We start from the raw sequence: 15,872 nt of genomic DNA on the forward strand, positions 1-15,872 counted from the left end.
CCTGCCAGGGGCCAGCTGCTGAGGCTCCTTGGAAGTCAAGAAAAGGAACCTGAGCGGGAACTTTCAGGCAAGTCCCCCGCTTGCTCTCACTGCCCGCCCCTCTGTTTCAGCCCTAGAATCTTCTCTTGGGGTGGGGGACTCAGGGATGCGAACCCCCTCTCCAGAGCACTGGGTCTGCCCAGGGACCGCACGTTGAGCCGGAGCGGAGCGAGAGACGAGCGTCCCCGCCCAAAGCGCCCTTCGCTCAGGTTAAGCTTTGCCCGGTCCCACTCCTCGGAGCTGAAGACCTCCTTTTCCTCCTCCTCCTTCTCCTCCTCCCCCTTCTCCTACTCCTCCCCCAGGCTTCGAGCCGATGCGGGCGGTGCAGGGTGTGAAGCGGGTACCCAGAGATCTCAGACTGGGCTTTAGACCTCAGCGCCCACCAGACCCCCATGGAGCCCGTGCTGCAGCACCGGCCTCCTCCCGGGGGACCCCTCCACGCCCCGCCGCCCCTCTGCCGGCTGCCGGGTGTCCCCCGCCTCCCGGGGACCAGCCCCTCCTCCCGCGGGCCGCCGGGGATTGGCGGGCGGGGGGCGGGCCGGGGGCGGGGCCGGGCGCCCTTCATCCCCCGCCGCTGCGCTCGGCTGCAGGCAGAGCTGACGGCCCCGGCGGAGCGGAGCGCCCGAGTCCCCATCCAAGGCCAGGTACGGCTGCGGGCGCGAGCCCCCCGTGCGCCCTCCCGTCGGCAGCGGGCTCTGGGCAGCTCCCCGCGCCCCGCAGCCTCAGGCAGGAGCCCCAGTTTCCCCGCAAGCCAGAGCCACGCGCGCTGGGTGTCTGGGAACGCGACAGGCGGCACAACTTGAGCTGGGGGCCGGGAGAGACATCTGGTCTCCTGGCGGCGGTGGCGGTGGTGGTGTGGGAGGTGTCTCACGGCAGGAGGTGGCGGGGCAGCAGAAGGCCTGGCCACGCGAGCCTGCGGCCACAGGACACTTTGCTGGTCCCCGATGTGCTCCCCGAGGCAGGTCCTGAGGGTCCGGCTGCAGAGGGTCCGTACGCGGAGGTTCGGAGGGAGCGGGAGTGCTGGTCCTGGAGCGCTGCCCCGACGGGCGCATGACGGGCAATCGGTGCGCTGGCACGCCCGGAATCCGGGTATATTTATCCCAGCTCGGGGCAGGGGCTTGGGGGCACAGGGCCCGGATGCCCAGCGCCCGCGGGGTCCTGGTGGGTCCTTGCGCCCTTGTTCGTGGCAGCGACGCCGTGGACACGATTGTCCCGGGTTCGCCGGGCTCCCGGGGCTGCGGGCGCGGTTCCGCGTGCGCCTCTCGCTGGCCCGCGCGGGGGCAGCGCGGACCCCGGGCACGCGCCGAGGGAGTGGACGCCACTCAGTTTGCAGGAGCCCGCCCCTGCCTGCCTGGCCCCTTTCATTGGCCGCGACTGCTGCGTGCGTTTGTTTACACCGGGGGAGGGGGAGGCGAGGGGCGGGGCCTATGCCAATCCGCCCCTCCCCCGCGGTGACCTGAGCCCAGGTACGGCTCCAGGACAAGGCTGAGGGACGCGAAGGCCCCGGTGCCTGCGCCGTGGGGGACTTCTCCACTCAGGTCCATCCGCCCTTGGGCCTGCCAGGACTGCCCATGCCGGCCTTGGGCCACTGCTGACCCAGGAAGAGGGACCACCCTCCACCACACACATGTCCTCTGGAACATGGTTCGCGCTGTGGGCTCAGAAACTCAGAACCTTCGAGGGCCTCAGCCCGGAGTATGGAAAGCTGGCCAGATTCAGAGAGTTCCGTTAGGAGAGTGCTGTGAGGGTTCTGAGCCTCCACGGCTTCCTGCGGCATGGAGGTGCAGGCGGCCTGGTCCGACCCTCACCAATGAGCCTAGGTCAAGACTGAGAATCCTTCCTCCTGGGGGAGGGCAGGGCCGCAAGGCGCCCCGCGCCTCGGGGAGCTTGGGGCTCTGTGTCTCAGACCTGCTTTCTGAGTGGCCCACGGAGCCTTTTCCTTACCGACTACCCAGCGCCACTCTAATGAGTGTTGGTTCTTCAGGCCCTTCCCTCACCTCGCCCAGCCCAGGCCTCTGGGTGACCGGTCCATGCCAGTTGGTGACTCCTGTCCAAGGCAGGGGGCTTGGGTACATGGAGAAGCAAGGGAGCAGCCAGCTGGTGGCACATGGACTCTGGATTAGGGGCAGGAAGGGCTCTGAGCTGCAAGGAGCACCTCCTGGAATCGGGGCTGGTCGTGAGCCTGGGGGCTCAGTATAAGGGGAAAGCATGTTTTAGGGGAGCCGTGAGCTACAGGGGAGGTAGAGTTCTGGAGCCTTGGTATCTGTGTGCACAGAAAAGCAGGGGTGGGGCCAGCGATGTGACTCAGTGGTAGAGCACTTGACTTGCATGTGAAGCCTTGGGTTTGAGCCTTAGCACTACACACACACACACAGAGACACACACACAAGCAAACTGGAGCCATGCATGTCCCTATGCTACCGTAGGCCAGGGGGTCCCCCAGGGCCTCAGGCAGCCCCTACAGGGCACAGGTCCACTTAGAGCCTGAGTGGGGTCTGCGTAGGGTCCGAACACACCCCATAAACATTCGTTGAGCACCTGCGCTGCCCTGGATGTACTCTGGCTGGTGGGCAGAGGGTAGGCCTTTGACTCTAGATAAGAGGACAGATGGGGGGAGGGGGCTCGGGGGGACCAGGTGAGACTTATGGGGGCTCAAGGGAAGGGCCAGCTGCCGGGGCAGGAGGGGCTTTCCGGTCAGTGGCCTGGGGTGGCTTGGCTTTGAATTTCCGCTCTGCAGGCTACGTCCTGTACACAGCCTCTCGGCCGGCACGTCTGCACTGGCGCCTGGCGCTGAGGGCAGGGCTCAGCCCAGCGGCCACCAGCTCCATCTGCCTTTCCCGTCCTTTGGTAGACACACGCTGGGGTCAGGGGCCCTACCCGTTACATGTCCCAGTCCCTGAGGAAGGAGCCAGACCTGCCAAAGAGGATCTGGAAATGCCGGGGCAGTCTTCTTGAAGGGTTCTCCCATCGTCTGCCTGGCCACCCCTCAAGGTCCCCTTGCTGACTGGCCCCTCACCTCTCTGGCTCTCTCTTCCCTGCTCCTCCAGGACTCTGTCAGATGTGGCCTCTCTTGCCTCCCCTTGCCTTGCCCCTCTCTGTGTAGCTGCTGCTGCTGGGTGAAGTGTCTTCCTCTCTCTCTCTCTCTCTGGCTATTTTCCTCTGCCCTGCTCTCTCCCTCGGCATCTCTCCCTGGGCCTCTGTCAGTCTGCCTGGATTAGTCTGCCTGCACGAGAGTGTTTGCTCTCCCTGCCTAGCTCCCCTCCCTCTGCCTCTTCCCGGTGTGGGATGGCGCCTGCCTCTCAGGCTGACCTCTTTAGCGCGTTCCCCCCCACCCGCCCCCGCCATCGGGGTCTCCGAAGAGTCCTGAGTTGCCCTAGGCCCCTGCTCCAGCTCTCTTTGGGGCCAGAAGTCCGGCTGTCCAAATATTTGGCCGCCTCCAGGGGATTCCGGGTCAGCAGGGAGGAGAATGGACTGGCTGGCTCGGGGTCTCCCCTGCCCCCGGGGGGCCATGGACACGTGATGTCCTGTCCTTCGCCTCAGCTGGGTCTTGGGCCGCACGTCCCTCTCAGCAGGCTGGCAAACGAGGGAGGAGACTGCAGCTGGCTCTGGCCCAGCCCTGAGCCCAGGTCCCAGCTGCAGCCTCCCCTGGGGCAGCGGAGCGAGGAGGGTCCAGGACGGCTGTAAGGAGAGGCCGAGGTGGCTGGGCTGGACCTAGCTCTAAGCATCTGCCGGGTGTCTAGAAAATGTACCCCCGACAGGAAAGTCTACTTTCCGGCCACCGCTGGGCCCTTCAGATCCTCCTAGACGCTTCCGCATGCCCAGAACACAGACGCCAGGGAGCTGGGGATGAGGCCTGCTGGACACACACAAGTCTGGATCCCTGGGACTGGACAGTCAGGGCGAGGCGGAAGGGGTGTTTTAGTCCTCCACTTCCCCCTCTCTTTTATATTTTTGGGCAATGCTCAGGGATTACTCCTCCTGGCTCCCTAGCTTGGAGTTCAAAGATCACTCCCGGCAGTATTTGGGGGACTCTATGTGGTGCTGGGGCTCAAACCGGGTCAGACACATATGTGCGAGGCAAGCACCCTACCCGCTGGTCCAAACTCCCCCTCTCACACGCCCGGCCCCTATTCCCTGACCGCTGCCAGCTGCTCCTGTGGCCACGCCCGTGGGGGCTGCCACTCAGCTCCGCTCCAAATCCGGTGTCCCCATGGACAGCCTGACCCAACAGGGCCGAGGGGTGCAGGCTCAGAGAGGCACCTTGTCTTAGCCAAGGAAGAGAACAGTAAGGAGGCAGGAGCTGGGGCCCACACCCTTGAGCCACCAGGAGAAGCCCCGCAGCCAGGCCTGCAGCCGGCCACCTTCCCTGTGCTTGAGACCTGGACTTCAGTGAGGGTGTCAGGCACGAGGAGCTGGGGCGCCATGGTAGCAAGCTTCTGGGCGGGGATGGGGTCTGTGCCTCCACTGTGCGTGTGACTGTAAGGGTGGGGAGAGGGACAGCATGGCCATCACCGGCATGCTCTGAGGCACAGCCAGGTCCCCGAGCATGGGAGCACAGAGAGTGGAGCTCAGAGCCCCGGAAGTTTCAAGGACCTCAATCCTGGGCCGAGGGACATGCGTCCCACAGTGGCTGACGCAAGCAGCTGCCCCACCACGGCCTGGATTCCTGGGCCTGGGAATCTTTAATTAGCCAAACTCAACACCTGCCGAGGTGTGCCTGCCGAATTCTCACCCCGTGATGCTTGCGTGGGCGGGCGTTACCTGCACCCCGGCTTCCTGCCCGCTCCTGCCCCTGCCCTTATCTCCCAGCAGAGCAAACAGGCCTGGGGCAGCGGCCTGGTCATCCATTGATTGCCCCGGCCCATGTGGCACCCAAGGCAGATGTCATCCTGACGGCTTGGCCAAGGTCGCAGTGCTCTTTCCACCTCAACCCCTGACCTCTCTTTCTGGGAGTCCCAGGCCTCAGGGAGGCTCCTAGCTCCATCCCCAGCTTCCACGCATGCCTGGAACGCAGGTCTGCGAGATGGGGAGTTCTTTGCCCAGGGTCACATGACAAGGCAAGACCAGGCCCGGCCTCAGATCAGTGTGTCCACTCTGGGTTTTCTTGGGGCCATAGCTATTACATCACTGAGCTCCCGGACTCCCTAATCCACAGGAGCTCCACAGGAGGTAGGCCTGAGAAAGGTCAACTGTCAAAAATGAGCCTCTCAAGGGTCAGAGAGCAAGTTCAACTGGCTGAGTGCATGCCGTGCATACTGGAGGCCCGGATCCTACCCTCAGTTTCACATGGCCCCTGCCCTCTACCAGGAGTGACCCCAGCACAGAACTTTAAATAATCCCTAAGCACCATGGGTGTGCCGCCCCTCTAAAAAAAAAGGGGGGGTCTCCTAGGTGTTGGAGAGATGGTTCAGAGAAGTGGAGTTCTTACTTGCATGGAACATGTGTGGCACCACATGGTCACCTGAGCACCATCAGGTCCCCTCCCCCAAAAGGAGAGGGTGGAGCTGTAGCAATAATATAGCAGGTAGGGCACTTGCCTGGCACACAGCCAATCCAGATTCCACCCCCAGCATGCCATATGGTCCCCTGAGACCTACCAGAAGTGATTCTTGAATGCAGAGCCAGAAGTAACCCCTGAGCACTGCCAGGTGTGTTCTAAAAACAAAAAAATGGGGGGTGGGGTGGCAGGGGAGGACAGAAGCTAGGCTCAGACAATGTCTGAGGTCCCACAGCTGGTCTCCCTGACCCTCAGCCCCCTCCCTGTGCCAGACTGAAGGCCAGAGTCTGACCTGGTGGCCTTCAAGCATCTCTGCGGGCCTGAAATCTTCATCCCACCCTTTTTAGTGCCTCTTCCCATGGTCCTCTTTTCTGTTTCCACACCCTGAGGATTCCTGCTAAGGACTTTAGGGTCGACTCCCCTCCAGGAAGCTTTCCTTGATGCAACTTCTCTCGCTCCTTCTTTGTGTCCCAGGACTATGAGGCTCCCATAATAGAAGGCTTAGAGTGTGGAGAGGGCACGTGTGTTTGGGGTTTTGTCACTAGAGACTGAAGGTCTCAGGTCAGCCTGAGCCCCAGCAGGAACTGGTGGTGACTAACAGATCTGAGGGTGCCAGCCCGGGTCTTGCTGGGGGGCCGGGGACCCTGGAGCCAGGACCTTGGGCACTTTGGTCATGGCACCATGACTGTGGTCTCCCTGGAGGTGGCCCGGCTGCTAGGGAAGGCTGTTAGGGTCAAGAAGGGTGCTTTGTCCGGCTGCCGACTCAGCACACTCAAAGGGCCTGTCCCAGCCTGCCCAGGGCCGGAGGACCGGCAAGAGCAAGGTAGCAAGTGCCAAGGGACCCACCAGAGTGACTCTGGAGATGAGATGCTCACACCCCCATGGCTCACTGAGACCCTTGGAGCAGGTACAGAGGCGTGGCTCAGCACACACATGAGAATAGGCTGGTCCTGAGGAGGGAGCTGGTCTCACGTTGGTGGGTCCGAGTGGGCAGGATGGAGGAGAACAGAATTCCCAGGCCGGCCCCCGAGGAAGGACAGGCAGGTTGAGGGGCTACAGAGTGCCGGGGATGGGATCCCCAGGATCAGGTGCCTGGGGCTGCACTCTTGTGGTCACTGCCGTCAGGACACCTGGGCAGCTCCCGGCCTGTGTAGGAGTGGGACCCGGTACCCCAGGCTCCTGGGCACATGGGGGGCTGTGCAGAGAAGTGACCATCCGTTTCCAGGCAGGGGGGTTCTGGTGTTTCAGGCCCAGGCTCTGGCTGACCCACCAGCCAGCACAACCCCTCTCTGTCTCCCCCTCACCTTAGTGGTCCTTGGCCTGGTGGCCTTCAGAAAGTCTTCACAGATGGGGTCCTGGGGACAGAAAAGTGCATCGTCTAGACACCAGGCAGGGTTGGGTTGGGGAGAGGACAGAGGAGTGGGACAGTGAGTCCAGGGGCGGGTCCCTCTCTAGCCACCAAGGCCCCAGCTCCTGGCCTGAGGCTCTATGAAGTGGAGAGGGGATATTGGGGTAAGAAGGGTGGGGGCTACTCAGAGTCCACTCCTGAAAGCCAGCACCCCAGGGCCAGGGCTCCCCAGCAGAGAAGGAGGCGCTTGAGGGAGAACAGAGCCCTGAGCGAGGCTTGTGTGGCCCAGAAAACTGGGCCCCGGGGCACCAATTTCCTGGAAGGCCCCCGAGGGCCCTTCGCAGCCGGGTGGGAAGGGTCCAGGTGTCAGCCACCAGTGCCGCCTCGGGCCTCCTGGGGGGTGGGGGGGGAGGCCGTGCGCCTGCCGATCCCAGGGCCAGCGCTCAGCCTACAGAGGGCTCTTTGTTCCGAGTGCCAACAGTGCCCGCCGGGCGGCTGGGAACGGGGCCCACAGCCCTCACCCTCTCCCGAGGCCTCCAGTCGTCGGGCAGTGCCATTCTAGGTTGGCTAGGAGGCCCCTGGCACACAGGGCGAGCACAGGAAACTGTCTCCCAGTGTTAATATCAGGGATGGGGAGTTGGTCCAGGGCCTCCCTGCAGAGTGGGGCCTAGAGACTGGGCCCAGCATCCCAGGGCCTGGCAACTGGCCTTGAACTCGGGTCATCCTGCTAACGGTCCTCTCTCCACAGCAGGGAAACTGCAGTGCTCCCCGGGCCTTCACTGGCTGGTACCATGGGGGGTATACTGTTCTGAGCGGGGTGTCTCACTGGGACTCCTGGAGAACTCAAGAGTCTGAGACCTGTGTCCCCAAAGCCAGGACTGGGACTGGATCCTGAGAGTTAGGCAGAGGGCAGAGCACTCCGGGCTTGTGCCTGGCCTCGCTTCCAGCATCACAGACCCCACCCCAATACCCTAGGTGTGACCCTAGGGGCTCCTGATCACCTCCTAGTGAGCGCAGGTGGTTCCCAGCACAACAGAGCAAGAGCATCCCCAGGTCCTTGAACCGTGAGGCCGAGCTGGTTAGGATTGTCTGGGAGTGGCCCCGGGTTCCCTCAGCTCTGCCTGGGAAGCGTTTTTTCCTACAAACACACAGACACCCACAAGACAGGTCCCAGGGAGGCGGCAGCAGGCTGAGCTCCATGTGTCCCCAGAGCGACCCCACGTGTGCTTTGGTTAACACTGTTGGGGGGCCTGGGAATAACTGGGGTGGGGCTGCCCCTCTGCAGGCTTGTGTCAGCGTGTGGCCACTGCTCCTGGGATCGGGTCCCTGAGCCATGGAGGCGCCTCTGCAGACCGAGATGGTGGAGCTGGTGCCCAACGGCAAGCATGCAGAGGGGCTACTCCGGGTCAGCAGCCCCTCAGCAGGAAGCCAGAGGTGAGCAGGAGGGCGTGGGCACCTGGGCTGGGGGCAGGGACGGGTGTGTGCGAGGGACGCAGCTGAGAGCTTTGCCCGGCCATGCCCACAGGGTGGAGGGCCCCCGGCGCAGCTGCGTGGAAGGTGAAGGCTTCCTGCAGAAAGGCCCCAGCAAGGAGCCGCAGTTCACTGACGTGAGCCGGGGCAGCAAGGGAGGATCGGGGGCACCCACGGGAGCTTGGGTGCAGTCACGAGGTGCTCCAGGGCTGCGGTGGGAGGCTGAGGGGCGGAGATGGGGGCTCCTCAACCCCCTGCTGATGCTCCTCCCCCATGCCCGCAGTTTGAGGGGAAGACGTCGTTCGGGATGTCGGTGTTCAACCTCAGCAATGCCATCATGGGCAGTGGCATCCTGGGGCTCGCCTATGCCATGGCCAACACGGGCATCATCCTCTTCCTGTGAGTGCCTGCCATGACCCCAAGTGCTTTGACGGGACACCAAACATGACCTCCCGTGCCCTGCCACTTTCCTGGCCTGCTACACAGCTGACGGCATGGGCACTTGTCCTCAGCCCAAATCATAGCTGTAAACACCCACCATGGCCAGACAAACGGGCCTCACTTCCCATGGACCCTGGGGGGTTGCAGCCGGCGCCAGCCTGACAGCTCCAAACCTGTGCCTCTACCACATCCCCCACATGGCCCCGCCAGGACTATGTCTTGCCACCTCCTATCCCAAGAGCTCCAGGGACCGTTCTGGTCTTAGCCTTCCTGGGCCCTGCTGATCCCACACACACCCTGTTAGGGAACAAACAACACCCCGTCACAGACTCCCAGAGCTCATCACCCCCTGCCTGCCGGGGGTGCCCAGCGGCCTGTCTCGTCCATCTCCCAGGTTCCTGCTGACAGCTGTGGCCCTGCTCTCCAGCTACTCCATCCACCTGTTACTCAAGTCCTCAGGGATCGTGGGTGAGCCTCAGACCGGCCTATAGCAGGGGTGGGGGGCCTGGGGAGCAGTCCTGACTTCCATCCCGCAGGCATCCGTGCCTACGAGCAGCTGGGCTACCGTGCCTTCGGGACCCCAGGAAAGCTGGCGGCGGCCCTCGCTATCACACTGCAGAACATCGGAGGTGAGCCAGGCAACAGGGGTCGGTGGGGACCCCCGGGCTGAGTGCTTCAGCTGAACCCCACTCTGGCCCACCCCTCTCCCCACTCAGCCATGTCCAGCTACCTGTACATCATCAAGTCCGAGCTGCCCCTGGTTATACAGACCTTCCTGAACCTGGAGGAGCAAACCTCGTGAGCCTCAGGGTCGAGGGGAGTGGGGAAGGGTGGGAGACCCCCCTCAGTGTCCACCTAGGAGATGGGTTGGGCGGGGCAGGTAGAGTGACCAGAAGAGCTAATGCTAGGGGAGCACCCCCAAGAAGGACAGTAAAGGCAGGGTGGGGCGGGCCTGAGGAAGTGGGGTGCCGCCTGTGAAGCTGGAAGATCCAACACCTGTTATTCCTGACCACCCCTCAGCGCTGCTCCCCTTTAAGCCCCAGGCTGCCTGTCACATTAGCGAGACCAATGGTACCTCCCATGTTTGGGGTGGGATGGAGAAGACAGTTGGGCACTGCCCTGGCACAGGGCCCAGAAGTATAGTTGAGGCTGAGCTCCAGAAGGTGGGAAACAGGTAGGATCTGGGGGGCCCCCTGTGTCACTGGGCCTTCCCCAGAATGCCAGCCTCATCCTGTAGTCTCCCCACCGCAACCCCCCCCCCGGGGCAGCACAGGGCATCTGGCCTGTTTGGTAACTCCCTAAGCCCCCATGGAGAAGAGTCCATCCCCAGAGGCAGGTTTTCTATCCCATCCACCTCCATGTACCCCTCACCGGTCACTTCGTGGTGAGTTGGCACCCCCCCGACACACACACACCCACAGTCTGAGGTCCATTCCGTTGGTGACTGTGGGGTCTGATGAGCATGCATACCCTGTGCCCTGGGTGTCCTTGACAGATGGGGTCAAAGACCAGTGTGACCTCCATGGGGTGTGGAGGTGGGAACAGCCCCAATATACTCAATCGTGAGTAGTGGTGACAACTCCTGTCCCACAGGGACTGGTACATGAACGGGAACTACCTGGTGATCCTGGTCTCCATCACCATCATCCTCCCTCTGGCGCTCATGCGGCAGCTTGGTGAGCACGGCGAGGCGGGGCCAGGGTCCTAGAGGGCAGTGTGGGAGGGACCCCCTGACCTCACGATGCCCTCCACTTTGCAGGCTACCTAGGCTACTCCAGCGGCTTCTCCCTCAGCTGCATGGTGTTCTTTCTCATTGCAGTGAGTCACCTCGGGGCTGCTCAAGTGGGGGACAGGTGTCCCTGGGGACATGCTCCACTGGAGGGGGGGTCTCCCTGGGCAGCCTGGGTAGGTGAGTAGCCCCCGCCAGCCCTGATCTACACATAGCTTCCATCTCACCCCCCACCTCCCCTGTGGCCCGGCTGGCCCTGAACCATTGTCCTCCTCTCCCCGAAACAGGTCATTTACAAAAAGTTCCAAGTGCCCTGCCCGCTGCCTCTGCACGCTGCCAACGTCACTGGCAACTTCAGCCTCACGGACAGCGCCGAGGAGGAGACAGCATCGCGGCTGCATGGAGCTGAGGCCGCCGCCTCCTGCAGCCCCCGATACTTCATGCTCAACACGCAGGTTCCCATCCACAGGGACGGAGGGCGGTGCTGGAGCCCAGGAGGGCCGTGGGGGCTGCCCTGACATGCTCCCTCGTTTCCCCAGACGGCGTATACCATCCCCATCATGGCCTTTGCCTTCGTCTGCCACCCCGAGGTGCTGCCCATCTACACTGAGCTCAAGGAGTAGGTGGCCGTGGGAAGGGGGCAGCACTGCCTCGAGATGAAAGTGGCCCTGACCATGGGAGTGGGAACCCCAGGGAACCCAGAGACAGCTCAGAGCACGGAAGAACATGTCTGGCATATGGAGGCCCAGACCCACGTGATACCCCCAGCACGGCAGAGTGTCCCTTGTGACCCCCAGCATCACCGTCAGGCCAACTGTTTCCAGGAAGGCCCCCTAGACCTCCTGAGCACTGCTTGGGAGCATTTCCCCTGAATCTACCTCCTGCAAAAAAAAAGAAAAAAAAACTTCCTAACAATCTCCTGAATTGCTATGAGGAGGAATTGGGAGTGAGAGTGAGGCTCCCTCCACTGCCAAGGGTGGGGACTGTGCGGGTGGGATCTCCCTTGTGACCCAGGTTGGCACTATCCCCTCCCCCCAGCCCCTCCAAGGGGAAGATGCAGCAAATCTCCAACCTCTCCATCGCTGTCATGTACGTCATGTACTTCCTGGCCGCCCTCTTCGGCTACCTCACCTTCTATGGTACGGCTGGATGCAGGAGGGGGTGGGGCAGAGGCCAGGCTGTGGGGGCCAGAGGCTCCCTGGGGCCCTGCACGGGAGTGCCCGCCAAAGGGTGCCCAGTGGCCTTGCCCCTCAGTGCTGGGGCGGGCGGGGCTGCCTCTGACCCCCTCCCTGCCCATGCAGATGGGGTGGAGTCGGAGCTCCTGCACACCTACAGCAAGGTGGACCCCTTTGACGTGTTGATCCTTTGTGTGCGTGTGGCTGTGCTGACAGCTGTCACGCTCACGGTGCCCATCGTTCTGTTTCCGGTGAGCCCGTAGGCCAGTGCCCAGAGCCTGGGGGGCGGGGAACTGTCAGACCTGACTGCTCACTCACGGCCCCTGCGGCCCACAGGTGCGTCGCGCCATCCAGCAAATGCTCTTCCCCAACCGGGACTTCAGCTGGCTACGGCACGTGATCATCGCCACTGGCCTGCTGACTGGCATCAACTTGCTGGTCATCTTCGCCCCCAACATCCTGGGCATCTTTGGGGTCATCGGTAAGGGCCTGACACTGTGGTGTGTGGAGGAAGGGGTACCGCCCCTGAAGCTCTTCTGATGGCAGATCCTGTTCTTCTGACAAATGGGGAAAATTTATTAGGCTCCAGAATCTGGCAGAGACAGGTTTGGTATTCTGGCCTCTGTTCCATCCTGATCGGGGCTCTGAGAGAGAAGATCAGACAACTCAGAGACATCTCTGAGGGCTCCAGTTCAGGAGACTGACTCCCCAACTCAACTCTGCAGAAACCAACAACCAGCATTGGTACTGAATATCACAGGTCAATTATCTTAATTCAAGATGTCTGAAGCCTGAATCAAAATAATTTAAGCAGAAAGGAATACATTGGCTTAAAGAATTGAGAGGCCTTCGGGAATCCATTAGCCTCAATAGCTATCCAGGAGTTCAATAACTCTGTCCCCATCTCTTGCCTGCCTTTCCGCCTTTCCTCTTTGCCAACTTCATTCACTGACAGTTTCTCTCATTCCAGCAGCACTATATTCCCATCATGGTTGACAGGAAATAAGAGGATGGGCAGGTAAATGCTCTAGAAACAGGCAGTGCACTCAATGAAACAGCAAGATGAGTTGGTCCCCCAAAAAGATTGTTTGAGGAGCTGAAGTGATAGCACAGCGGGTAGGGCATTTGCCTCACATGCAATCGACTCCCCGGGTTCAATTCCAGCATCCCATATGGTCCCCCGAGCAACACCAGGAGAGCAGAGCCAGGAATAACCCCTGAGCATCGCCAGGTGTGACCCAAAAAGCAAAAAAAAAAAAAAAAGATTGTTTGACCTTAGTGGGAGAGAAAGCACAAGGGTTAAGGCACCTGTCTTTTATGTGGCTGACCCAAGATCCATTCCTGACGCCACGTAGGGTCCCTCAACCACTTGTGCCCTGTGCACAAGCCAGGAGTAAGCCCTCAGCCCCTCCGAGTGTGCCTCCCACCAAAATACGAAGACGTCAGTGACCCTTTGCTAAGACACGCGCCTCCTCTGTTGCAGGTGCCACGTCAGCCCCATGCCTCATCTTCATCTTCCCTGCCAGCTTCTACTTCCGCATTGTGCCCACTGAGAAGGAACCTGCAAAGTCCACCCCCAAGATCCTGGTGCGAGGGGCCTGGAGGTCGGTGGGAGGCATGGCGACCTAGGGGCTATCCTGGCCTCCGGTTTGACCTTGACTTCTGCCCCTGCAGGCCCTGTGCTTTGCTGTGTTTGGCCTCTTGCTGATGACCATGAGCTTGAGTTTCATCATCATTGACTGGGCCTCAGGAACTAGCCGGCAAGGAGGAAGCCACTAGGACGGCCCCTTCTGTTCCATCTACTGGTCCTCACAGCCCTGCCAGCTCCTCAGCCCCTGCAGCCAGGGGCCAAGGGGGTGGGGAGACATGGTCAGCACCATGCACCCGGCCCAGCCCACGTCCTCTCTGTGGAAGGCTTTTGTTAGGGAACCAGGACCAAGGCCTTTGGGCCATGACCCTGCTGGGCTCCTTGGGTGCAGGGGCTTCCCGAGCCGGAAGCAGGGTGGGCCTGCAGCCCCACTCCCATCCTCTTGTCTCAGCCACTGCCCCTCCCCCCAAACCCCTGTCTTTCTGCTCAGTTGCATGCACTGAGGCCCAGCAGCGGCCTCTGGGGGTGGGAGGGGGCCATATCTCCTGCTGGGGCATGCAGAGCTGGAACAAGGTCTGCACCCTGAACCCCTGCCCGCCCCCTCCCCAGCTGCTTTCCCTCTCTCCCCTCAGCCCCTGTCAGCCCTCAGATACTCTTGTCCCTGTGCCCATCTCCCCTCCCCCGCAGAAGCAGCCCCACCCCCACCAGGAGCAGACTGGACACTTGGAATTAACAGGTCCTTCTGAAGGGGAGGCTGATGTGGGTGCCCCTAAGGGAGTCTGCCTTGCTTCCGCCACCAGTCCTGGGGAGGCTGGGCCTCCACCGCCCTCAATCCTGGCCTGTAGCTCACATTCCACTACCGGGGAGAAAAGAGTGTCTCTGCTCTGGGGGGCCTAAGACCCCAGGGTCCAGCCTGAGGTGAGGGAGGAGAGACTGGTGGCCCCCTTTTATAAATATGATATGTCAGACCAGCTGTGTTTTATCTTCTCCATCTCCATGGTCCCTGGGCTCCTGACCACAGGGTGGGAGGGAGTCTGTGGCTGGTCATGGTGCCCCTCCCCCCTCTCTCCGGGCATGAGGTAGGAACAGAGTCCCCACCCCGCTGGCCCCTGCCTCCCAAACCAGCTAGTGGCAATGTCAGATCCAGCTTTGGGCCTGAGCCAAGCTTAACACAGACCTGCTTTCTCACGGGGTGAGGTGGGGAAGAATTAATGAGGCCCCAGGAAATGGGACAGAGCGAGGCCTCCGGAAGGAGGCAACGTGAGGTGCATCCCCAGCAGCTTTGGGGAGGGTCTGAGCTGGGGGCAGTCAAGCCCCCCCGAAGCCTGTGCGGGGGGCCCCCCTGGCCTCCTGGGGCTGCCACATCAACCTACTGTCAATGCCTCAAGCCTGGGAACAAAAGTCCGGGGATCCTGGGCCCTTCGGACTGATCTTTTTATCGATAGTAAAAGGCACTCTGAATAAAGGTGCAGTCCTGACAGGGGACACTGCGTGTTGAATGGGGGCATCTGAGGCAGGGCGGGGACTGCCAAGGTGCAGGGCGGCCCCAGGTGCCCTGGGCTGGGTGGAACTGGGAAGCTGCCCATTGCCCGCGGCAGACCTGAACCAGCTGGGGCCCAGCGGGATGGAGCTGCCCAGGCATTGGCACCAAAGCCTCATTAGGAGAGACCCCGCACAGGCGAGGCTGCTGGGGGAAAGGGCAGCAAGAAAAATCCAGTTTGAACTTGCAAGGAAGCGGCCGGCTTGGGAAACCCCTGAAGAAAGAACTTCCTCAAGCTGGTGGCTGTGAGGCCCAGAGCAGTGCCAGCTAGTCAGAGGGGGGCTTCCTGAGTCTGGTTCTCATCAACCCCAGGCGCCTGACTCCAGCCTGGGGACTCACCCAAGAGTCCTGTGGTCCCAGAAAAGGAATTGGACATTGGCCTAGAGGTGGTCACAGCCTGGCGTGCCTTGGCACAACCTCTGGGAGGTCTCTGGGTCTTCATCAGATGGATCCATAGCCCTCCTGAGACCCAGGCTCCTGTGAGGTTAAGGTGGCCAAGGACAGGGGCCACCTGTGGATAGGACTTGGGATCTTTTCTCACACTCGCCCAGGGTGGCTGCATGGAGTCGTGGAGAGCCCAAGTCTGGTTTCAGTGCAGGGGGGACGTGCTGATGCTAGTTCTGTCCAGCTGTATCCACGCACAGAGAGGAGGTGGAAGAAAGTCCCTGAGCCCTGGAGCCTCCTCTGTCTGCCCAGCAAGGTCTCCTCCAGCCTGACCAGTGGGCAGCAGACTGGTGAGGTCTGGAGTGGTGAGGAGTTCATTACACCAAACCCAAAAGCCAAATGCCCAAGTGATTGAGTACATGTCAATGTCTGGCCACTCGGCCTCTGTAAGGTGCTATTGGTCATCACTAAATAGCTCTGTAGTATTTTTTAATGGTTTGGGGGCCAGATCTGGGGTGCTCCGATGCTACTCCCAGCTTGGTGCTCAGGCAGTGCTTAGGGGAACGATGTGGTGCTGAGGGTCAGACCCAGGCGTCCTGCCTACAAAACATAGGCTCCAGCCCTTTGAGCCATCTTCACTTTGGCCTGATCTGTTTTGTTT

General features: G+C 61.6%; 1 protein-coding gene across 1 annotated transcript; it reads left to right on the forward strand.

Annotated features, from left to right (window-relative positions):
* Positions 1–559: 559 nt before the first annotated feature.
* SLC38A3 (solute carrier family 38 member 3) lies at positions 560–14,765 on the forward strand. The gene is made up of 16 exons (XM_056129523.1): positions 560–683; positions 8,170–8,318; positions 8,410–8,491; positions 8,638–8,753; positions 9,190–9,263; positions 9,332–9,424; positions 9,512–9,593; positions 10,389–10,471; positions 10,555–10,613; positions 10,812–10,979; positions 11,064–11,143; positions 11,563–11,663; positions 11,826–11,950; positions 12,036–12,180; positions 13,183–13,286; positions 13,374–14,765. Exons 2-16 carry the CDS (start codon positions 8,218–8,220, stop codon positions 13,476–13,478), a joined length of 1,518 nt encoding a protein of 505 aa, XP_055985498.1. The 5' UTR covers positions 560–683; positions 8,170–8,217; the 3' UTR covers positions 13,479–14,765.
* Positions 14,766–15,872: the final 1,107 nt, after the last annotated feature.

This window comes from Sorex fumeus, unplaced genomic scaffold (assembly GCF_029834395.1).
Source record: "Sorex fumeus unplaced genomic scaffold, SorFum_2.1 ptg000072l, whole genome shotgun sequence".
In the NCBI taxonomy this organism is placed as follows: Eukaryota; Metazoa; Chordata; class Mammalia; order Eulipotyphla; family Soricidae; genus Sorex; species Sorex fumeus.